The sequence below is a fragment of the Monodon monoceros genome, unplaced genomic scaffold, assembly GCF_005190385.1.
Source record: "Monodon monoceros isolate NGI ecotype Baffin Bay Population unplaced genomic scaffold, NGI_Narwhal_1 Super_Scaffold_3, whole genome shotgun sequence".
NCBI classification, from domain to species: Eukaryota; Metazoa; Chordata; class Mammalia; order Artiodactyla; family Monodontidae; genus Monodon; species Monodon monoceros.
Genome location: NW_021703780.1, coordinates 12,918,500 through 12,944,327, shown reverse-complemented (window position 1 = coordinate 12,944,327; position 25,828 = coordinate 12,918,500). Strand labels below are relative to the sequence as shown.

The 25,828-nt window shown below is 41.7% G+C and overlaps 1 protein-coding gene across 1 annotated transcript in view; it reads left to right on the top strand.

Moving 5' to 3' along the window:
• The first annotated feature begins 242 nt into the window (after positions 1 to 242).
• DTNBP1 (dystrobrevin binding protein 1) overlaps positions 243 to 25,828 on the top strand; it is a 180,056-nt gene continuing 154,470 nt past the window's right edge. The window contains exons 1-2 of the mRNA XM_029242951.1: positions 243 to 357; positions 609 to 793. Of these exons, the coding sequence (XP_029098784.1) occupies positions 744 to 793 (50 nt within the window). The 5' untranslated portion in view covers positions 243 to 357; positions 609 to 743. The remainder of the gene's footprint in view (positions 358 to 608; positions 794 to 25,828) is intronic.

Sequence of the window (25,828 nt, the reverse complement as noted above, 5' to 3'; positions counted from 1 at the left end):
TGCCCACGCGGGGTTCCAGCCCCTGCTCACACGAGCTTCCCTCCCATCTGCTTCTGGACTTCGGGCTCCAACACTTGTCAGGAAGACAGCCTCGTGGAGACCGCCATAATTGTGTAAGCCAATGCCTAATAATTCGTATTTTTTCAGTCATATATACATGTAAATATTCTTCATGGTTAAACCCTGAGTGATGCACTGATTACGTGCCCTCTCCCCAGTTTCCTTCCTGGCAGGGGTTCAGAGTAGGAACTAGGGTAGGCGCTGAGGCTCCGAAGAGCTCGCAATGCCAACCCTCTGCTGCTTTAGGTCAGAGCTGGACATCTACAACGTGAAGATGAAACTGTGTCATGCAGACAGGTATGCATTCACAGCCCACCTGGCAGAGGTGGAAGATGGATGATTTGGTTTTGCTTTTTAAATTATACCCAGGCTTTGTGGCCCCACCTCCCCGCCTGGGAAACCAGCCAAAAACAGTTGTTATTGGGACACCTACTACCACCACTACTTCCCTACTGTATAGAACAGGAATCCTGGGGCTCTCAGAAATGGGGTGGGGTCTAGCCCTTACACCAGGGAGGTTGCTAGCCCTTCTCTTCCTGATTTCCCAGTGCCAGTGTTGAGACTGGTCTTCTGTCATCTGTGGAGCATAGCTGCCAGGGAGAAGCCTCTGACATTCCAGTCTGCCTCAGCGTGGGTGACGAGGCCCCAAAGCCAAGAAGTCCAGTGATGAGTTCCAAGGAGCCATGTACTGCATCATCGGAGATCCTGACACCTTGAGGGGTGCATGGGGCAGGTACCATCTCCTCCACTTCCGTCCTCTAAGTCTCAGAGAACCCAGTTCTTCCTGGGTCCAGCTACTTCTCTACCCGCTCTTTACCTCCTGTAAGTGTCAATTATTCAAAATAACAGCCTCTTTATTCCCCCTGGGTTTAGAAAAACCCCAAGGGGATGTTATCTTCTACTTCGCTCATGGTAAGTCTGTAAATATTTATTTCTTTTTAATTTTTAATCCGTGGGATTAAGAATCAGTCTAACTTTGGGAGGAAGGATGGAGGTAGAAATTGGAGGGGTCACAAGGTGGGCTTCTGGGGTGCAGACAATGTGTTATTTCTTGATCTGTATTCATTGAGCTGTACTTTTATGTTTTGTGTGCTTATCTCTGTTATACTTAAGGCTTTAAACGTTTAAGACAATCCAAATGCTATCAAAGTTGCATACAGTAAAAAAAAAAAAAAAAAAAAAATCCCTTTCCCACACTTATTTCCTATACGTCACTTACCCTCCTCAGGTGAGTAGCCCTATTTAGGAGCCCCAGTGCCTTGTAGGCTTTGCGGTCATTAGTGCTGTTCCACAGCTCCTTCCGGGCACCTGGTCCCATTGCCCTTCTGGCATTTCCCCGCCCTCCTGTGGTTGGACAGGACTGCGTGACTAGTTCTGGCCAGTGAGTTGTAAGCGGAAATGATGCATGTCACTTTGGGGCCAGGGCATTCCATCGCCAGTATAAGGTCCTCTGGACTTCTCTCTTTTCCTCCTGCCGCAGTGACATGTTGCTTTTTGGTTACTGTTCCCCTTCAGCTTTGGTCTCAAAGGAATTATGACAAAGAGCCACTTCACAATGGATGCGGGCAAGAGGCATGAGCAAGAAATAAATGTGTGATGTTTTAAGCCACTGAGATTGGGGGCATTGTTTGGTACTGCACTGATTCATAGCGAGACCTCCAGTGTGTGTGTGTGTGTGTGTGTGTGTGCGTGTGTGCGTGTGTGTGTGTTCTGCATGTGTATATCTCTGAAGAGTACCCCAAGACAAGAAAGTTGAAATAGAAATATATGGGGAAATATGAGTATAGTTAATGTATCTGTATCTGTTAAGATATTTTCAGCTCCAAGTATAGAAACCCAAAGTGGAAGTTGCCTACACAATAAGACTCTTGCTTATGTAAGAGAGGTGTGGTGATTCCAGGATTGGTTGAGCTCAGCTGCTCCACTGTGTCATCAAAACCCCAGATTCTTTCCCCTCTGCCATCCCCAGTGTTCTGGCTGCCTCCCCTCTTGGCGCAAGATAGATGACTGCAGTGCATTCAGTTGTGTGTCTCCCTCGGGCTCTCATAATCTGTCTGTCTCAGACACACACACCAATACACACAGATATGTAGACACAAATCAGAGACTATTCAACATGTTCAGATTGAAAAAGGAAACAAGGCTTCAGCCATTATGATCATTTTAGCAGTTCTCTGATGGTGATTTCAAAGCTCTTTGAATGGTGTGGTGTGTTTATTATTAGAGTTTTTAACACAACATAAAGTGTTCTTTTGTTAGTAGACCACAAAATCAGGTAGGACCTGTGACAGCCAAGAATAAAGAAAAGTGATAGAATGACATTTGCTATTTCCTGGTACCTTGATTTTGCGTGATGCTGAGCTTTGTAATCTTAAGCAAGTTTAACTTCTCTCAAGCTCACTTTCCTTCTCCTCCCTGTAAAGGGGTTAACAATTGTACCTTCATCACAGATCTGCCGTGAGACGTAAATGAATTAATACATATAAAGTGCTTAAACGCTTTCTGGCCCCTAGTAAATACTATGGAACCAGTAGCTATTGACATTATAATAGGGCTTTGGGAGAATTAAATGAGTCAATGCATGTAAAGGACTTAGAATAACATGTAGTGAGCACTCAATATAGCTTTGCTACTGATACTACCACTATTATTACAGTTTTAAGCAAGAAGACTGAAGAAGTTAAGGAGAGTAAAACATATAGTTAATCCTTTTAAACTGAATTTATCAGTATGAAATACCATTGTCATCTTCTTATTTATCATGATCCAATAATAAAATGTCACTGACCAGCTACAGCATAACTGATCCATAAGAAAAGAGGTCATCATCCTAAATATGCTCTGACAGTTTTCTAAGAGACCTGAATTGTGCAGACTGTCTCTTTAAAGCCTTTCTATAAAAGATAACTAAAGCTGCCCAGGAAATACTTAATTGATTCTTATTGCCATCAGCGTACTTCCTATTGATTAGTTATGATACTGGATTTAAAAAATGTTTTTACAGAGTTTACAGTTCATTAGGGTACTTTATATAATCTTACTATTTTTTAAAATAGATCTTGGAAACGTACCATTTGGGTTGAACATCTAGTTTGTAGCCTTGGGGTTATACAAGTATTATTTAGTGTGAAGCCCTGGTATCTGTTGTTAATGGGTTAAGAAGGCTCTGTGGCCCACAGGAAACTGAAGGAAACAAGGACGCGAGCATTTATTAAGTGCTTCTATGTGTGTTTATGTCATGGTTATTTATACATTATTTTATCTAATCCACACCACAACCCTGCTTTGTGGTATCGTCATCTCCATCTTCCCAGGTGAGGGAACTGAGACAGAGAAGTTATGTGACTTAAAAAAAGTAGGAACCAGGAATTAGACAATGGAAGACCAGAGATGGGAGAGCAATCAGGGTGTAGTCCAGGTGACTAAGGGATGGGTGTTGTACCCAGCTGCCTTTTAGGGGATCACAACTCTGCTGTGCTTGAAAGCCTTGACATTTAGAAAATGGGTTTTCTGTAAATCCACCCTTTATAAGGCAGTGTCTAAAAATATACCTACAGGAACAAATGTGAATTTCCTGTTTTCTGAGTGGACGTATAATAAATGCTAACTGGCATTGCTTACAGGTGTAAAATTAATAATGGAGTTGGATCTGATTAGGAGAACAAAATCAGAGCTCTCAATGTCCTGTGGCTACAGCTCAAGAAGCCCAGCTTAGGAGTCCCACACCGACTTAGGCCAGCTTGAAAGAAGATGGTTTGTCATTTCTCCACCAAAAAAGCATTCATTAACCACGTCAAGTAACTTAACATAGTACATTGTCATCTAATGAACAAACGAGTACAATAAACCAACAAGAGCATTTCCTGAGTGTGCGAGCCATTGTGCTAGGCACCCGGACCACTAAGGCAAAGATTCATTGTCTCATGGAGCAGAAGTGAGCAGGTAACAACTGTGAAAAGGCCTTTTCTGTTTCTTTGTTTGCTTTTTATTTTTTGGCCGCACTGCATGGTATGAAGGATCTTAGTTCCCCGACCAGGGATCGAACCCGCGCCCCCTGCAGTGAAAGTGTGGAGTCTTAACCACTGGACGGCCAGGGAAGTCCCTGAGTACAATACTACTAATTAAACAATAAACCTTATTCCAGTTTCATGTACTTTTCCATAAAAAAATTGAAATGCGCAGGGACAAAAACTTGAAGAGAGTATGCAGAAATGAAAATTGTGTGTGTGTGTTTGAAATGGTCAGTATTATGCACTGATTTTTTTCCATGAAAAACTGTCTTTAATGTCTTTATTTTATTGTTCAATTTTTTTAAAAAAACATAAATTACCAGGATTCTTCTCTTTTCTACTCAGTAGGCTTAAGTAGGCACTTTCCAAGGGAAATAAGGTCGTCAAATTTAGCAAAAATTAATATAGGATACATAATTAAATTTGAATTTCAGATATATTAATACAGTGAATAATATTTTTTAGTATTAATATGTCCCATACAGTAGTTGGAATATGCTTCTATTAAAATATTATATTTTTTCTCTGAAATTCAAATTTAACTGGGCTTCCTATATTATATCTGGCAACCCGACAGGAAAGTGACACATAGGGACAAGTGTAGCTTAGTGTACTGCACCTGGGGTCCTGTGTCATGGGAAGGGAGATGGCAGGATGTCTTGCAGTAAGAAGACGCAAAAATTATTTTTCCATCATTCTTACCATGTTCTGCTAGAGGGAAGATTTCCCTAGGATAGAAAGAGGCTGCAGGGAAAGGGCACCCATTAAGCTATTTCAGAAGGTGTTTAATGCAGCTGTTACCTTGGCCTGACCCACCTCAACCAAACCTAATGTTGGGGGAGGGGTATGAAAGGGTAAGATGGGGGGGAATGGATGTGGGCCAGGGTTAAGCGTGGGGGCCTAAGAGTGCAAGGGGAGAAGCAAATGCCCTCAGAATCAAAAGCAAGGTAAAGAGACCTGTCTCTACCCCCCGGCACCCCTACTCCTCCCACGCCCACCTCCACCTCCCTCGTTGGCCTTAAAACGAATAAAACCATGGGCCCATTTGAAGTAAAACTTGAAATATATGCCCGTCGGGGCCAGTGCCAGTTTTCTATTACTGCCTCTGGGACCAAGCTGTAGTCCTGAGCAGACTACTCAAGATCTATTTCCAGTGAGCTTGCTGCAGTGCCTAGTTCCAGTATAAAATTTCTGGAATCCAAAGCAGTAATTTAGGAAGCACCATAAAAAGCACCTTGAGGCTTTAACCAGTGAAAATCCCGTAATCTGACAGGTTTACTTTGCATGGGAAATGTTGGCTGCTGCCTTACTTAAACTCTCGCACCAGCAATGCATGGAGTGTCTATGCTCTGGCCAGGAAGGGTCTCTTCCCCTCTCCCATCACTGGTCCCCTGTCCAGCTCCACTGTACTCCATCCACCCTGGATGAGAGGCACATGACAAACGTAGAAATTCACTAGGGTGCCCTTGAAGGCCCCTTTAGTTACCACATGGAAGTTGCTGCTACCACCTGAGAGCTGCCCATCATTTGGGAACCATCTCCTACCAGGCTATTTTTCATTTCAAATTAAAAATTTCCTGGGGCTTTTCTGGTGGTACAGTGGTTAAGAATCTGCCTGCCAAGGCAGGGGACACGGGTTCGAGCCCTGGTCCGGGAAGATCCCACGTGCCGCGAAGCAACTAAGCCTGTGTGCCACAACTACAGAGCCTGCACTCTAGAGCCTGTGAGCCACAACTACTGAAGCCCGCGTGCCACAACTACTGAGCCCGTGTGCCACAACTACTGAGCCTGCACACCACTACGACTGAAGCCTGTGTGCCACAACTACTGAGCCTGAACACCACAACTACTGAAGCCCACGTACCACAACTACTGAGCCTGTGCTCTAGAGCCCATGAGCCACAACTACTGAAGCCCGCACACCTAGAGCCCATGCTCCGCAACAAGAGAAGCCACCGCAGTGAGAAGCCCACGCGCCGCAACAAAGAGTAGCCCCCGCTTGACGCAACTAAAGAAAGCCCTCGTGCAGCAACAAAGACCCAACGCAGCCAAAAATAAATAAACTCATTTAAAAAAAAATTTCCTTACTGTGCCGCAGGTTTTCCTTTCTGTACATAAATTCTGTTTTTCTTCCTGCTTCTGCTGCTTCTCTTGGAAGCCCTAAATTTTAAGTGATTTGCTCCCACCATATATGAACACGTGTTGACATCTAACCCTCAGAATAGTCCTTGAAAACTATTCCTCCTGCTTAGAGGATCCCAGAGGCATTGTGGGTAGTAGAATCAACACAGGATCTTGAGGCAGAAAACCTGGTTTATGTACTAGCTTTTTCCCTCACTACCTGCATGACTGTGGGCGACTCACTTAAGCTCTTCAGATTCCCTGTCTGTTGAAGTGGACACAGTTCCTCCTGCTTATCTCACAGCTTGGTTATATGGAAGAAATGGAAGGAAATGAGACTGGTTTATAAACTATAAACCTGCTGTGCTAATAATAGCAAACATTTCTCGGCGTTTATTATGTGCTAGGCACTGAGCTTTACATGCTTATCTCATTGAATCCTCACAATAACTTCACAGGATAAATATTATTACCATTTTACAGATGACTATACTGAGGCACAGTACTTAAGTATCTTCCCAAGCATCATACTGGTAGTAAATGGTGGCCTTGGGATTTGAACCCAGGCCATCTGGCAGCCAAGCCTACTTTTTTGCCACAGGGCTGAGTTACTTCTCAGTTTCGTTACTGTATTAAAATCATTGTTAGAAAGTGAGGCTAAAGATGCTTCTGTCCTGGCCTCACTGGAGTAGAAGACAGTGCCATTGCCATGGGCACTACTGTGAGTCTTTCCTTTTGAACCCTTCACTGTAGATCCCCTTGTGAGGCTGAGTTGGAGGAATCAAAACTACTCGCTGCTTAAAAAGTCTTTTCTGGGGCTTCCCTGGTGGCGCAGTGGTTGAGAGTCCGCCTGACGATGCAGGGGACACGGGTTCGTGCCGCGGTCCGGGAAGATCCCACATGCCGCGGAGCGGCTGGGCCCGTGAGCCATGGCCGCTGAGCCTGCGCATCCGGAGCCTGTGCTCCGCAACGGGAGACGCCACAACAGTGAGAGGCCCACGTACCGCAAAAAAAAAAAAAAGTCTTTTCTGTTTCTCCCTGTGATGTTTCAGGGGATATATCTGGCTAACAGTATATCCTGAATTGAATGCTAGTGAGGGTGCTGTAACAGAGTCCTCCTTTTCTAAGACAGACAACAAGGCAGAAACAACATATTTATGGCTGTGAAACTTCAGACAGTCTGCTGGTAGCTGGGCGTAGCATGGGATTCCTCGAATGTCAGTAAGTAGGACATGTTCTAAAGGAACAGTATTCTCGTGGATCATGAAGACCAGTTCCAGGGACCCCCAGTTTGAGAGATGCTGATGTGTACTAGAAAGCACCGCCGAACCTGCACTTAGGAAACCCAGGTTCTCCTGCCATCACCACTACCCAGCCAGGTCAATGTTGACTAAACTGTAAGACGAGATCAGCCAGATCTGCGCTCACAGAGGCCATCAGCCCAAATGGGCGGGCAGGTGACCACATGAGTGAGAGCCCAGAGCTGGTGAGGGGCCACGGGGAGCAGCTGCTTGGCCTCTGTGCACCGCAGCTGTGAGGGATTGCCTGTGCCGTCTCTTCCCAGTTTCTGAGTTTTGAAGAGGAGCCTGACATGTCATGCCTTTATGAAAAATCTACTGATTTTTGTGTTTGGATTCTAAGTGTTGGAAATGAATACAACAATGCTTAAAGTACTGGGAGAACCAGACAAAAAACAGCTCTGTGAGCGAGAGCTGTGGCTGGAAAACCACCAGCCTGAGACCCTGAACAAGGTCAGGAGTTTTGCAGTGACGTCTGCCAGAGTGCCTTAGAGCCTCGGTGAGGCTCCGGTGGGGGGTCCGGGGCAGCTCTTCCCCCATTTCAACCAGAACACGTCTGTCTGCTTTTCTAGTGACATCCCACCGATTTGTTTTGAGAAATGCTCCCACTGTTAACAACTGGAAGAGTTGAGATTTAAGGGCAACTCTAGTGGTTGGTGTAGATAGAACTGTGTAGGTAGAAATGGTGTGCTTTTTAAAAAAGAAACCATTCAGTGGGTCCAGCGGGCTGGAGCGAGGAGGTGTCATCCCTCTCCAGGGAGCAACTCACTGCTTCTGCTTCTGGACTCACTGTTTGGGTGGTTTCAGTTTTAGCAGGAACCTCTTCTGCGCCTTTGCGTTTCACCAAGACTGAAGCATGAAATAGCGGTTCTAGAAAGAAAAGCCTAGCTCAGAAGAAGTGCCAAGTTCAGCCAGCCAGCCTGTTGGTCCCACTTTAGTTCTCTGAGCTTATTTAGCAGCAAAGGGTGGTGGTGTTACTGTCCCGGAAATGCCTCTGTGAGAGGCAATTCGTCTCGGAGTGCAGTCTCCCCCTGGTAAAGCTTGTCTTAGACCTTTCACTGCCTGTGTGTTTATTCTGTGGAGAAAGAGGCTGTCGTGTTCAGGATTGCACACAGCACAGGAGCTGGAAGTGACACAATAATACAAGAGTTTGGGAGCCTCCCCTGAAAACATGTGAGGGAGTTTTTGCTGCATTCGACAGTTGAAAAGATGTAGGGTGTTGACAGTCCTGGCAGACCCAACAGATAAAAACCGCCACTTGGATATGGCAGGGAACAAGTGTGTGTGTGTGTGTGTGTGTGTGTGTGTGTGTGTTTGTGTGTGTGTGTGTGTGTGTTGGGAGGGGTGGTGGTTACAGACTTGTCTACCTTCATTCTCTCAGTGATAATTCAAGTGGTTCAATGATTATTTTACCATGTTATCAAACCTCTACCCTAAGCACGGGGGAGGATTATTTGGAATGTTCTAAGGAAACTAAAGGGAATGTAAGAGAATATAAATGAAGGAAAGATATGTGAAGATATCAGCAGGAAAATCTCTTGATCACTGCAGTGTGATTTAGCTTAATAAGTTTCTCAAAGGGAAAGAGCTGGAAGGTCCATCATAGAGAATGGTGCACACCTGAGACACAACCGTCCCCGGGCGTTTCATTTGAACAGGGCTTTATGTGGAGAGGGTGGGAGGAGAAGGGAAAGGGGTATGTGACGTTTGCCTAAACCTGCACATGCCTCTGACCCTCAGCCCTGCAAACCTGGGACGTCAGTCAGTGAGATTTCCAGGATTTGCTTCACTTCCCACAGCAACTTCTCTGAGAGGGAAGCTGTGCTGACTCCCTGTATCATCTTTCAGTTTGATACAGCTGGTCCCGCATCTGGCCTGAGAGGGACACTGCTTTCCAGCACTGGGCTGGTCTTCTACACTTCAGCGTCCGTTCGGCTAAGTGAAGTCTGTGGTGGCACAGATATCACCAACTTTCCTGAAGGTCAGGCTAGATGGTGTTCTTTTTTCAGAGGGACTCATGTATCTGGTAATAGAGACATTACAATAACGCCTTTGATAATTTTCTGTACAGAAATCCTCTCCCACAATGTGGCATGCTTTTCATTCTCAAAGGCTTTGAGACTCTGTTGTGCTTCTAAATGAGATCAACGGCATAACCTTTCTTTGCTTTTGATGCAAACTCATAACTATAGGCAGTCTCGGAAGCAGGAGGTACGCCTCGCTTTTCTGTCCTCACTGTTTGGGATGACACAAAGGCAGCACTGTGATGAGTGTACTGTTAGTGTGTCGTGAACTGGAGCTCAAATGAGAGAACTCTAACTCAACCCTCATCTCTTCTGAGTTCCTAGACGTATGTATTTTAAGTATAAACCTAAGCACAGAAGTTGCTGAGAAAAGCACTGTTATTTAGATGTTCTTTGACAGGCTCTGTATATTAGATGTTCTTTTGCCATTTCACACAAATTGATGTTTTGACAGGTGCCATTTTATTTAGTTGGCAGGACTCACTTGACTGTTTTTCTCTTCAGCTCTCTTTGAATTTCCTCTACCAGATACAAATACCAAGCTGGCGTTGGCCAGAAGTGATCATCTAAAAGACAAAATTAACAAGTTCTAGAAAAGACCCCAACCATTCTTGTACAAGCTGTTTCATGGTGTTTTACAACGTGGTTTAAATTTACTTTATTTAATTCTTTTTCTTTCCTCTGGTGAATTATTGATTCCTAAGCCTTGAAATGGAGATTCAAATAAGTACTTGGCAAAGAAGATTTGATGACTGTCCATTATACTGGAAGGGAAACAGCATCCTTTCTCTAATAGCTCCGTGGGCTTCACTGAAGTGTTATTTATTAGCCTCTCTGGAGAATCATTAACACTCGCTCACTCAGCTATAATACCCTGAGGAGAATTCTGCTTCTTTCTTTCTTTTAATATAAGGAGATGAATGTCATGGAAGAATGGTTATTTGGACAAGTCTTGGCCTCCTCAATTCGTTTAAGACAAAGAGAATAGGTACATTTCATTAGTAATATCTCTGGGGACTAAAATGTTCTAAGTTTCTTTACTAGGGGAGAAAGAACCTAGAACCCCCTTCCCCCCATTTTTCTAAGCTTTTCTCTCGCAAGAAGGTGCTTCCGTTTGCATTCTGCCACTTAGGTACTTAATTTCTCTATTTGAAGCTACACCCTGAATTCCTAAGTTAGAATGCACCACCTATACCCTCATTTGCTCTCATAATCTTAAAGATCTTGGGATATGGTCACGCCTGTGGAACTTGATAGACTTCAGATCTCTCAGAGCTTGTGCTTTTCATACATTTTCCTCTATCGGTCACCCTCAGCCTTTGCTCAGGTTCTTTTGACAGTGTTGTAGGGAGCTTGTCTGCATTCTGTCCTTCTCCCCTGATTCGTTTACTCAGAGGTGGGAGATGCTTTTCAATCGGGAACAAGATACCTCCTTCTCCCTTAGAAATCATTGTATACCTTCCTTACAAATCTCTCAATCTTCCCTAGGAACTGCTAATAAAAGAATTAGAAGGAACTTGATAATGTGACATTCTCTGTGTCTGGAAAGGGAGGAAAGCCACCAGAGAAAGAGCTCATCTTCATAGGATGTGGTGCATAGACAGTGGTACCCGGCCCAGACCCCCTTCCACGGAGGAGGTCAGGGATTCCTCAGCTGCGGAGAACCCCTTGACTAAGGCCGCTTCCCTTCCCACGTGCCTTGACTGATGGATGTGGGAGTGTCAAGGCCAGGCCGTCTCAGCCCAACTTGGGATGATTCTGAAGGGCCTTCTAGCTCCAGGACTCCCAGTAAGCTGAGGCTGCTGTGAGGCCTGCATCACAGTCAGCTTCTCCCTCAGCCCACACCTGCTTCCTTCCACAGATACTGATCCAAGGGCAGCTCCTAATATACATCCTACACACTAAACTCTGGGGAGCCCAGTCTGTGACAGAGCGTGATGTTACTATCATGCACAGAGGAAAGCACATCCCCACGGGATTCTGTCTTCTTTGTCATCATCAGATGTTAGTCTGTTACAAGTAGCAACAGTTCTGAGTAGACTCTGCTGAAATAACCCTGAGATGAAACTGGACCGAGAATAAGCTAACTATGAAGGAGGAAAATCTGTAGTTTTTAAGTCCATTAACAATAGTGTCAATGATGTTAAATTAGCAGGCATTTCATTTCTATTATTTTATTTAACCCTCACAAGAATTCTGTGAAGTAGACGTTATCCTCATTTTGTGAATAAGGAAATGTACTTGGAGACGTGAAATAACTTGAAAATATTCCAAGGCCAAACTGGATCTAAAACTCCAGTCTGTCTGACTGCACGCAGCTGAATTCTCATCCTTGCCTGGAGTGTCCCTCCTTCAGCTCCTCCTACTCATTTGCTGCCCAGCGAAAATGCTGCTGTTCTCACCTTATAGTTAACTCAGATAATGCCTTAAAAGTGTAAATTTTGAAAACTGAGCCTTGCCTAAGAAAGATATTGCTGTCAAATAAAGCTATATTCTACTGTACTAGTATAAGTTTATTTCATGGTTTAGGACAGTATCTAATTAAAATACTTAAATGAACCTTTCTGTATAATGTGGAAGTCTAATCCGGTTGAATCCTGTAAAATCCATTGAATAGACAGGATATTCTGTCTCTATGCTACACTGTCTTCTAGTATTAACCAACAAGCTACATATAAGGATACATCAGCATACTTGTTCTCAGAACTATTTCGTAAAAATGTAGCTCAATGTTTTGACCCCTTACCTCTGGCTCCCCCTTTATATCTTTATTGTTGCTTTTTTGACTTTCCTTCATTATTTAAGTATTTGCTTCATCTTTTAACATGCTGTATATGTTCCTCTCAGCTGTTTTAAATCCTTTTTAGAAAGTCAGTTCCATCTTCTTTATTATTTAATTCCATCTTTTCCCTGGTCTCTTTTCCTGTGATAATGGTGCCATAGCTGTAACAACCATAATGTGATATAAAAATATCTCTGATTTCTGTTAGGGATAGGTGCTCCAGAAACTACTGGGGATTGTTTCCTACACTCAGAACTGAAGAAAATGCTAAATTTTTCCTTAGAGGTTAGTGAAAATAAAGATGTAATTTTTTTGCACTCTAGTTTGTGGGCCCCCTGAAATCTCCCCATAGACCCCATGGTAGTCTGTGGATTCCAAGCTGGGGACACGCAGAGGTAGACTGACTCCTAAAAATAATTTCATACCTTTACCTCTGCATTACCTTCCATTTGTTCTATACACATTTATTGAGCACCTAGTATATGCTAGGCATTGTGCTGAGAACTGGGTATGCCAGATTTGAATAAGACTATGTGCCTATCCTCAGTGCCCACTAAGAGAATCCAATGTATAAACTGATAATATACATTACAATATAGTACCAAGGTATAAACAAATTATTGTGGATATGCTTGTTTTTGATTCCTAAGTATAAACTGTAGTCTGTATACTCCCTCTATTCCCTCTGTAGAAGTCTGAAATAGACTTCTACAATTATATCACTTTTCTCTTTTCTTTCATTTCTCATAAATGCCTTCCACTATGCATCCATGCTAAATTTCGGGGTTTTCCATTAATCATTCATTAGGGTCTAAGTATCTAAAAACAGAGGATATTTAATGCACGGAATTGGTCACACAGATGATGGAAGAGCTGAGAAGACAATAGGGAATAGTGAAGCAACTGAGAGATTAGAGATGGAAACCCTTAACCCTGGGTTGGCTGGAGGAACAAAGGCAGGAGGTCATGTTACCAGAACCCAGAGGCTGGGATAGCCCACTCGAAGTTGGAACCATAGTGCATCAGCATTCAGCAGGAGTTGGAGCCACAGAAAATACACAGCCATGGCAGAGAGAGAGGAGAAGAAAAATACCTTGGCTTTTTTATTCTTCCTATCTTCCAGTCTCCTGCCAGTGCCTCCCACTGGACAAATCCAGCTGGAGGACTGCTGACATGACAGCCTGAGAGGTGCAGAGTGAGAGCCGACCTCTTGCTGTATAGATTAAAGCTGGGGGAAGGCAAGGGGTGGATCCAAAGGCAGACATGCCCACGAGCAGCATAGTTGCCTTCCTTCTTGACAGGCAGTTCTCCTTCCTGTCCCTTCTCCTAGATATATGACTTCTATTGAACTGTCTCAGGTCTACATTCGATCGCCCCCAGAACTAATAGCAAACACCAGACTGTGTGTCTTTTTGTTGTGTCTGTAAGAGGATATCTCAAACCTGTCAGTGCTTGTGAATCTTCATTTTGCTCCAGAACCTTAGGTACTACTTCCTTTTTTGAATATCTGAAATAACCCACTATGGGGCAAGTTTCTCTTAAGTTCTATACTCCAAAGCATGTGTTCCCAAAAGGGGTGATATCACCCCCCAAAAGGGCAAAACTTAATTCTTGGGGGAGGGCAGAGGAACAGGTTTTTAAAAACCTTAGATTTGATAATGCTTTGGGATCCTCCAAAGCTCAACCTATCTGACATCTTATTCCTTAGTATTTAATTTCTTTTGTCAGGGAGATATTTGATATAATTTTAAACTTTAAATAATTAATTTCCCCCCTCAGGGGGGAAGAATGAAAGAAAAAAAAAGGGAAAAAAGAGGTAGAGAAACATTGCTCCAAAGGATGAAGAGTAATTTCTTCTTAACTTTCATCTCCTTGACATATTCTTATACCAAAAGAATTTTTTTGACTTCCCTTCTGAATTTTTTTTCATGTATTATTATTTTCATCCTGCTTAGAAACTCTTCTTTAAAACTAGAACTATGAGTTCTGTTGTAAACAATAAAAATCAGCTTTGGTGGATTTAACCAAAAAAATTGTTTTTATTAATAGGTTATTGGGATCTTAAGAAAATTTCCAAATTACAACAAAATAATTTGAAAGAAACCAAGAAAAATAATTTGATAAAGAAAAAAAGCAAAAATTTATGAAAATAAGAACAAGTTTTAAAAAATAAATCCAAAAGCCAGTTTTTTGAAAGGAATGACAAAATAGATAAACATTTCTGAAACCATAGGTAAAGGAGAAATTAAATAGAATTATAAATGAATACTACATGCAACTCCATCGCATTTTAAAATTTAGAAGACATGAATAATTTTCTAGAAAAATTAAAATTAGATACTCAATAATAAGAAGAAAGCTTGAATAAACCAGTTACCATAACAGATATTGAAAGGTAATTAGAATCTACCACTGGACAAAATACCAGAACTAGATGGCTTCATAGCTGAGCTTTATCTAACCCCTTAAGAACAAATTATTCCAATGTTATTTAAAATATTCCAGTCCTTGAAAAAAGATGAAACCCCCTCCAATTTATTTTATGAAGATAGCATAACTTTAATGCCAAATCCAGAAAATAATTACAAAAAAAAACTTTTGGATCAAACTCATATGTGTATAGAAGCGTATAAATTCGAAATAAAACCTTAACAAATAAAATCCAGCAAACATGTCAAAGAAATAATACATGTATAAAAAAGCAGAGCTAATTTCTAGAAAACCTAAAAATAATAAAGCAGGATTTGTGTAAAGTGCGAATGAATATTAGGAATGGTATTAACGTAGCCTATTACATGAGCAGATTAGAGGGAAAAAAGCAGGTGTTTAAAGGTCTTTTGATGAAATTTATCACATAACCTTTATAAAAAATCAAAATAAGGTAGAAATAGAAGGAAATAACAAATGTAATAAAAACTAATTAACAAAAAATAAAAATACTATCCTAAATGATAAAACACTGTAACCATTTCTATTAAAATCAGAAACTAGACTGCTATGTCACCATTGCCATTTTTATTTAATACTGTCTTGGAAATTTTAACAATTGAAATAAGATTAGAAAATGAAATAATTGATATAAACATTGGAAAAGAAGAAGTAGAAGTAAAAAACCCAAGAGAACCTGTTACCAAAAAAGATAGATTTACCAAAAAAAAAAAACAACCCAGAAGCTATCCTGGAAGTAAGCCTAAAAATAGATATGAAAGAAATTATCCCATTCACGATAGAAATAACTAAAATGCTTAAGAATGAATTTTTAAAAAGAGAGTATAGGAAATTATAAAAATCTTAAGGATATAATAAGCTAAGATATGCACAATTGGAAAGGTAAACCATGACTTTAGGATGGATAAAATTTTAATATAATAAAAATCTCAATCCTCCTAAATCAATATATAAATTTAATGAAATTCTAATTATAATTTGAACAGGAATTCTTTCTCAGCAAAAGGAAGGAGGAGAGGAAAGGAGAATTAAATAAATAATATTAGGGACTTCCCTGGTGGCACAGTGATAAGACTCCACGCTCCCAATGCAGGGGACTTGGGTTCGATCCCTGGTCAGGGAACTAGATCCACATGCATGCCTCAAGTAAGGAGCCTGCCTGCAACTAAGACCGGGTGCAACCAAATAAATAAATAAATATTTTAAACAATAATAAATAAAATAAATAATATTAGAGTCTATACCAATGGATAAGTATCCAACAATAACCAAGAAAATATGAAAAGTAAGATTGGTGAAGGGGGGAGGACATGCTTTAATGGTTATAAGAACACAACATAATCTGCCCTAATAAAATAAATATGTTATTGGCATAGAATAGACAAATCAAAATGCAACAGCACAGACAACCCATAATTTAAATCCAGTTCCGAATATATGATGGCATTTCATTTAAGTGGGAAGGAGCGAGTTATTTAATAATTGGTGGTGATACAGATATTTATCCAACTGAAAGAAAGTAAAATTGGACTGCTATCTTATACAGTATATAGAAATAAAGTCATACGGCTAAAAGACTTAAATGTAGAATTTTTTTAAAATTCCACCAGAAAATCTAAGAAACAACGTGTAGACAAGACTGGAAAAATAGACATACAAAATAAAAATAGACATTTTATTATATATAAATTTAAAACTATTTTATAGCTAAAACACAAAGTCAGTGACATAATAAGCTTAGGAGGCTACTTGCAATGCAGAGAACATATGGGAGTTAATTATACTCTGAAAAAATCTCTTTCAAATTGGAAGAAAGGAATCAACAACAACAACAAAAACTAGGCAAAAGATACAAAGAGATCATTCACAGAGGGCAAGTTCAAATAGTCAATAACATATGGAAATATCAAGCCTATTAACCATGGAGAAAATGCAAATGAAAGTAATAATAAGGTATCATTTTACACCCAACAGAATGGCAAATATTTTCAAGTATTGTAACACCTATTGCTGGCAAAAATGCTGATAGAAAAGTGAGTTGTTTCAGTTTTTTAGGAAAGCAGTCTGACAACATCTGTTATATTTCAATACACACACACACCTGTTTTGACTATTTATGGGGGGAAAAACAGGAAACCTCATGCTTAATGGGAAAACATTGAAAGCACTCCCTTTGAAATTTAAAAAAAAACCCAAGGATTTCTGATAATACTCCTCTAGTTGAGCATTATAATAGGTTCTAGCCAGACTAGTAGAACAGGTAAAATAAGGGAAAGTTGTAAGACTTGTCAGAGAGGACTGTCATTATTTGTAGATAACAAAATTTATGTCTAGAAAATTTGGAAGAATCCACAGAGAAATTACAAGCATTAAAGTTTAGCAAGTTTGCTTGATACAAAATTAATATATACAATCATATTTCTAAATGCTAGCTACTAAATAGTTAAAAAATAAATAATTTTAAAAACTTATAATAGTATCAAAGATACTAGATGTCAAGGAGATATCTATCAGAAAATATGCAGGACTATTAGGCAGAAAACTAAATTTTTGAGAGAACTTAAAAACTACACAGTAGAGGGACATACTGTTTTTATGGTTTGGAATACTCACGCCATTTCTCCTCAGTTTAATAGATTTGGTGTGATCTCAGTCAAAATTCAAACAAATTTTTTTTCATAGAACTTGGCAAGTTGATTCCAAAATTTATATAAAAATACAAAGGCCCAAGAATAGTTAAAACCCTCTTGAAGAAGAACAAGGTGAGTGGCTAGCTCTTCCAGATATCACAAATTTTTATAAATCTATAAAAACCAAGAATGTATAGATAGTATTGGCATAGAGATAGACAAATAGACTAATGGAATAGAATAGTCTAGAAATAGAAGCATGCACTAGAACTCATTATCAAGTTACAAATTTTTCTCAAAAGAAGAATTATTACTTGCCCAGAGAGGTGTGGCTTTGTTTAAAACCCAAGGGTCCTCCCCTGTAGTTCTCCTAACATATATTCCAAAGAATCCATACAATGTATTTTCTGGCTCTACCACTTTGAGCACCTTTGGATATTCTGGAAGTGGGGGCCAATGGGGAAACTGCCTGGACCAACGCCTTGACAAGGTGGAAAGGTTTGCTCTGGGCCCCAGCTCAAAGCTAGCAGCTTTTCTAGCCACCCATTAAGTGAGCAGCACAAGACGTTTGTATCAGCTAGGAATTGTATTAGGGACAGGAAATCCAACCATAATAGTTTAACCAAATGGGGGGTTATTTTTGTCAGGTTAAGAAGTATGGAGGTAAACAGCCCAGGGCTGGTGCAGTGGCTCCCTATTATCAATAGTGTCTCAGGATCCTTCTATCTTTTGGCTCCACCATCCTTCACTTGTGATTTGTGCTCATGCATATTGCCTCATAGTCATAGTCACAGGTTGGCTACCACAGCTCCAGATAGGAAGAAGGAGGGAAACAGAGGTGGTACATTTCCCAGAAATCCTGAGCTTTGTGCCACAGTAGCCAATTAGCCATGCGCTGATACTTGGTGACTCTTAGCTGCAAGGGAATCTGAATATTTTTAACTGGACACGTTGCTACTCAAACAGAATTAGGGTTCCATCAAAAAAGAAGAAATCCATATTGGTAGACAATTAGTAGTGTCCGCCACAGCATCCAAATGTAGTACATATGATTTCTAAAATTTAAAAAGGCCTATAAAGCCTTGTGCCTCTCTTGCTCAGTGGTAAGAAGGGCAGTGGACAGCTACTTTCATTTTGTAGGAAAAGATCCCAACATCCCCCAGTTCCCCAGGGTGCTCATTCACTCATGCTCGCTCTCTTTCTCTCCCCCGCCCCCCCTCCTCCTCCCTTCCTTCATCCCTAGTCCCCCCACCCCCGCCCCAGTGCGCCTGCAAACACATGGAACTTTAGCAAGATAACAAGCCCCATAACTCCATGTGATGTATTCTACCCCCCTCACACACATGATATTGCATGTTACTTCCTGTTTCCAAGTTTATCAGTATGATGTCATTAATATAGTGAGCCAGCTCCATATTCTGTCGACTAAATTTGATATAAACCCAGAGAATTGGCATAAGCTTGAGGCCCTGTGGTGAAAGTATACTGCTGACTCTGACAAATGAAAACAAATTCCTTATGATGTCTCTTATTATAGGGATAGAGGGAAAAAGCAAAGGGCACTCAATGGGGATTCAAGGATATTCTGAGTAAACCAGGGTATACTGCAGAGGCTGGTCTAGGTTAAAAACTAGTGAGAATGACTATTCAGATTTGGATGAAATTATTTTAACTCGGGTTTTTGTTTTTTGTTTTTTTTGCGGTACACGGGCCTCTCACTGTTGTGGCCTCTCCTGTTGCGGAGCACAGGCTCCGGATGCGCAGGCTCAGTGGCCATGGCTCACGGGCCCAGCCGCTCCGCGGCATGTGGGATCCTCCCAGACCGGGACACGAACCCGTGTCCCATGCATCGGCAGGCGGACTCTCAACCACTGCGCCACCAGGGAAGCCCTAACTCGGTTTTATTATTTTGCAGGAGTGCAAAAATAAAATTTAAAAGTTTGCAAAAAGTTAGAGTCTCAGTAGACCTCATGGATAAGTATTTTGATCTGCCATTTATTCTGTTTTGCTCTTGCAGAGGCATGGAATAACACATTAGTATTCAAGGGTTCGTCACATCACTACGTAAGGAAATTATGTTCCACAATTACACACTCCTGCATTCTATTTTTGAATTAGGTAATTGGGTCTTCTCATGAGTTCAGTGCAGCATGCCCTGCCATGGCCTACATGAATCATCTAAATCTTCCCACTGAAATTCTCCAGGCCCTCACTTCCCCTATCAATGGTCTGACTTTCTCTTTAGAGACCAGCTGAGGATGTGACTTCAGCTCTTTTTAATTCAGAAACTTTCAGGATCAAACTGTACATTTGATATTTGGCTCTCTGCACACTTCAGTGGCAAGCGATAAATTCTTCTGACAAAGCCATGGAAGCCTCTGGTTTTCAGCATGTGATTTGAACTGAGAATTTGGAAATTTGAGCATGTCTTTTTATTTAAGCTATCAATTATCATTAGAAGATACCACCTCATCCCATAGTCCTTGAATTCCCTGTGACCTTCATATTCCATAGCATTGATCTCTCAGTTCCCCTAAACTTAGCCTTTGGTGGCAGTTCAGTTTAGGTGTGCACAGGTGATAATCTGATTAACCACTTCACCAGATCGTGACTAGAACCCTTAAGAAAATCATCTGGATTTTCATTGCCCTCAATTTCAAAGCCAGATAACAGATATTTCTACATACATCCCAATATTTCTCTGGAACATTCACAGTTCTTAGTTGCAAAGACTAGAATCCAGCTCTGTCTGATTGAAGCAGAAAATTAATTTATTGAAGGATACTGAGTGGCTCATAAAATTTCTAGAAAGGCTGAAGAGCCAAGTTTGCAGTGAGGTAGCCAGGAAATATACTCCTGAGAAGGGACATGATGACTTGAATAGTCAATAGGCTAATTGAGCCCCTTTAGCACTGCTACCCCAGAACTTGATCATTTGGCCACCTCTGACCCTGAGAGACAATGGAGAGTTTCTTATGGTTTCCCCAACGTCAAGACTTCATCTCATAAGTGGATGCTGTGACTCAGACCTGCCTCTCTCAGTGGAGACTGGGAAAGCAAGTATCTGACGTTTCAGTTTCTATAGTGGAAGATGTGTTCTGTCTTTCGCTGATACAAGATGGGAAAATCCAAACATGCAAAAGGGTTTCTAGATACGGAACAGCCAATAGGAAAGACAGATGTTCATTTTACCTTTTAATAAACCAGAAGAAGGAGGAGTATTCAAACCTCTTTCTCTTCTTCTCCAGTAGGGAGACAAGATCATATCCAGCAAGAAGACAAACACAGCACACATCCTGGAGGTCACTGAAACGCCTTCATAACTGTGCCTATTTCCTGGGTCTCGTGTTAGATTACAACACTTTGAAGTCTCCCCCATTAGTGTCAATAGCCAAGTCACCTCTTCTCTTCACCGGGGATTTGTCATAACACAAGAGCTTACTTGGCCGCTTTCATCCCTTTGGGTTCCATCCAGTGCTGATCTACTAACTATTAGTATTTCACACCAGATTTTACCACAACCTTGCCTTTCTCTATACTCGATCGAGTTTTTATTTAGTCACACTTATTGAGTATCTGTGTATGCTAGGTGACATGCTAGTATTTGAGGACACATTCTCCAAGAAAGGAAGAGTTAAATACGGGCAATTTTTGATTAGAAAAATGTAAATGCTCAGATCCTTGATAGAAACATTCAACATTTAAAGTATCTGTGTCTGAAAACAAACAAAAATAAATAAAACAAAAAGCCCAACAACTCCAGTGGACTCCCCTTGCATTAGAATAAGCCCAAACTCCGAACCATGCTGGGCCTTACAGGCCTTACAAGAGTGGGCCCTGTCTTTCAGCTGACCTCATCTCCCACTACATTTCTCTCCTCACTGATCCAACCCCCTTAGCCTTCTTTCTCTTCCTTGAGCAGACCAAGTTCATTCTCACCTAATTCTGCGCTTGATGCTCCCTGTTCTCCGTAGTCTTCTCCATGGCTGGCTTCTCAGAGAGGACGTCCCTGACCACTCTATGTAAGACAGCCACTCTCTCTTCCCAGTCACTCTGTCGGATTACTCATATTTCCATTATGTTATATACCTACCACCCACTTGCCCAGTAAGAGCCTGTGCTAACAGAGAGCAGGACCTTGCCTGTCACGTTCATTGCCATCCCCAGCACCTGCACATTGTAAGCCATCAGAAAAGGTTTAATATATGAATTAAATTAAGGACTGGCAGAGTCCAAACTAATAGCAAGGACAACCATGGGCCTATCAGTAGATCAGAATACTTAATGGTGCAGATCTCCAAGGTATGCTAGTACATCTTGGATTTTCACATTTTCTGCAGATCTCTCTCCCCCTTTATAAGTTTTTCCAGAAGGTAGAAAGGAAAAACGGAAGTATCTTTGGTTCAATCTAGAAGGATCACAGGGACACTGTGGCATTAAACGCTGGGGAGACCTGGATTTGGTTATCATTTAAAAAGGCAATTTTTTCCAATAGAAGGAAAGTACTTGCCTGTTAGGTAAATCTCACCAAAAGGGAAGGTAAATTGGGAAGACCCCATTCTGGCTTTTTCTATGTGGTCAGATATGGCAACATCCACCCTCTTATCTGGTCGAGTGAAAACAGCAACAGTGTACTCAGTAAATTTCAGGACTAACAGCAAATAGCGGTACAGACTCCAAATCGGCTGCTTCTCTTGTCAGTGTAGCAACAGCCTTGGCAACTTCCTTTTTATCTCAGTACTCTAAAGCTATTTATACACTGGCAAAGGAAAACATATTATTTGCAGAAATGCCTCCGGATCCTATGTCATTTATACAGGGACAGAAGATGTTTTCAAAGGACCATATTTCTGTAGTATTTTTTGCGGCAAAGACTGTACAGCAATGATCTGCCAGGTTGTGTGGGTGTAAAAACAGCCTCCGGTAACTAACCTTCAGTTCTACTTTGGCTCTTTAAATACCTATTCAAGTTTTTCAGTCTGCCCATATTTAGATTTTGGAATTTAGTCATGATTAATTTGCAGGCTTTAAGAATACGAGTGCCTAGGAGTTCCTTTCTCAATCCTCTCCTCCTCTCTGTTGGGTGATTGGAATCGTGCCAATATCAGTGCACTTTGGAACTCTTACTTTAGCTAATCTGGAAATAAGGCAATTATAGGGATAATGCTGCTTCACTTCCATAGACTCTTGTGTTAGTTCGGGTCCTTCTAGAAGCAGATGCAAAGACAGGATTAGACATGCAAGAAATTTATCAAGGGAGATGCCAATGAGGGAAAAAGGGGAGGGAGCTGAAGGAGGTGAGGATGGCTGGGAAGGATGAGAGGGAAGTAATAAGGGGGGGCCGGATGGGCAGTCTCAGATCGCCCCAGAGCCTTAAGAATGTTTCAGACAGGTTGATGACAAGCCTTTGAGCCAATGTCGCCCATCAGAGGAGTCCCCCATCTTGCAGGAACAGGCCTGCATAAGCAACCCTGTCACATTCAGTCGTTGGCCAGAAGCAGCCCACGGGGAGTGGGGACTCACGCACATGCTGTGCGAGTCCCCATCTGTCACTGTGCTGTCTGCGGCAGGAGACCTGGGCGGTGCGTTGTCAGCGCCGCCACAGCTCCCACCCAGTTTTCTTAACACAAGTAAAAGGTGGTAGCTTTTAACTTTCTTGAAAGCTCTGGGGTCCTGAAGTGGGCCGTCAGTCTACACAGGGAGGGACCGAGAGGTTAGGAACTACTGCAGGCCCTAGGCCTTCTTCACCCAGAGAGGCTTTTTACTATTGTATGCATTGGGGGTTCTACATAGGACTTCCTTAGGGGGAAAATGATTCCACTGCTTTCTAAATAGTTTCAAAAGAGTTAAAGGAATATCACTGGTGCGGAGGTTCCCCTTTGAACACAAATCCTTGATTTGTGGGTCGTTGGAAGAAAAAAAGATAATTTCTACTTAATACTTATTTCCCCAGACCATGTTCTTCTACACATTGGGCTTTCTATATGCTGTTCCATGTGCCTACAATGCCCTTCTCCCCCTTTTCTACCTAGAAAATTCTTCATCCTTCATGACCCATATCAACTGCCATGTCCCTCTGAAGTCTTCCCTGGTTTCCTGAGGCACAGAAAACAGTTCCTACCACTGTTCCCATGGTGCTTTGTATCTTGATTACAGCATTTATTACATTTTATAATAATTTATTGATACATTTGTGTCCTCCACATTGTGAAGTTTTTATATTTTATTCTTTCCCTCTTTCTCTGAAGAGGGAAACATTGGCATCATTCCATAAATATAGTGGTAAATTCTCTTGTTTTACAACTGTGACTAATATCTCTAGCTGGTCAAGAGAAAGCCATGTACTTTCTAAGTAATTTTGAATTTCCACTGCATGTTTTTAGAAGGAATAAAACTCTGACAAAAGCAAAAAAAAAAAAAAAATTGGACATCCAAAAGGTGGCTGTAAACTGATCATCCGTATTAGATCACTTGTATTACAACTTTGTGAGAACTATAAAAAGCAAACATGAAAAGAAAAACTTACCTCTAATTAATTTATCCATTTATTCCACACATACTTATTGAGAAGCTACTGTGTGCCAGGCAATGTTGCAGGTGCCACCATAGCTAAAGCCTATGATGAAAATAAAACAGAGTGAAGTGGTGGGGGTGATAGGCTACTCTAGGTGGGTGATCAGGAGAGGGGCTTCCTCTGGTCTGTTAGGACATGTACAGCTTCAGGGGGATAACATCCCTTGCAGAGAAAACAGCTAGTGCCAATGGCCCAAGATGGACCCACACCAAAGCCGGGGTTATGAGACTTTGGTCTCAGAGAGGCAGGCAGGAGTCAGGTAGGTAGGGCTTTGAGGAGCAACATATGTATTTTGAAGTTTTTCTTAGGTGGAACAGGATGTCATTGGAGGATTGTAAGCAGGCAGCTGATATGATCTGATCATATCTGATCATCTCAAGCTCACTATGGATGCTGTGTATAAAACGGATTGTAGCAGGTTAGGACTAGTGAGGAGTCATTGGAGAAGTCGAGAAGAGCTAATAGAGCTTTGGATGAGGGGGCAGCAGTGGAGTGTTAATAAATAAATACCGTATATGGACACAAGCACATGTGTGTGCAAGTGCATATACACAGAAACATACACATCATAATGAAAGCAAAAAAAATTAATTCTGTGACCTCGGACCTCTATAATATCCCAGTCATGCTCACATGAGAAACAATTAAACATGGCTTGTAAACACACTTCTACCCCTGCTCTTTGCTCTCCGTTTCCTAGTTTATAGGAAATGCTTAAACTGAGCAGAGAGGGTGGGAATTTCCGGTTGAGGGTCTGGAAGGACACAGGTGACAGAAGCAGGAAGTCTGATCTGTAAGGCTGCTTTTCTTTTTTACTGCCCAAGTCCGCATCCATGAATTAGAGGTGATATATAGTCGTGTCCCCTGAGCAAACACTAGTTAGAATATTCTGACGGAATTAATGAGGAGGCGGGGGTTGAATGTTTAATTAGTTGACCATCTGTTCTATTAAATCATCTCTTACCTTGACAGAGCACAGGTTCTTAAGTGAGCTCCCTCTCTCCAGTGTAAGCCTCCCAAATCCATTCACCACATTGTTGCTAGAGTGCTGGAGCTAACAGACAACTGCGCCCCGCCCTGCTATGAAACCTCCAGAGCTCTCCATCAGCTGAAGGATGGTTTCAGCCCCTTTCCTGCACGCGAGCCCCTCTGTATCGCTCGCATCCGGGCTCTGGCACGTGCCCTCACTGCACTCTTTGCTTGACCAAAACTGAGGAAAGGAGACCTGCTGTTCCCACCTCGTGCCTTTGCTCCTGCTGTTGCCTTTGTCGATACAGCAAGCCTTTACTCACACATGTGTCCATGGAGCCTCAGCGCAGGCTTCACTCTCAATAAAGCCTCCAGGTATCCTTCCAGGTTGCCCTTTTGTACCCTTAAAGCAATGGTTCTTAAAGCGTGGCCTGTGGAATCCTGGGAGGGAGAGAGTTCCCTAAATTATCATGGGGAGTCCACAAGGTCAAAACTATTTTTTTTCATAATAATACTAGGATGTTAATTGCCTTTTCCATGGTTGTTGATATTGGGTGACAGTAGTGCAAAAGGAATGGTGAGTAAAACTGCTGGCATCTTCACATAGGTCAAGGCAGTGGCACCAAGGTACATTAGTAGACACTGTAATTCTTCACCACCACACACTTGCAACAGCAACAAAAGGCCAGTTGCACTTAACAACGCCCTTGATGAGGCAGCAAACAATACTGATTTTATTAAACCTCAGCCATTGAATACGCAACTTGTTAATACTCTACGTGATGAAAAGAGAAGTACAAACTCAAGCACTTCAGCTGCACATCAAATAACAAGGGTTGTCCCAAGAAAAAGCACCTGTGTTTGAGTCGTGAGCTGAGCTAGCTGCTTTTCTGTTTTTGTTGTTTTCACAGA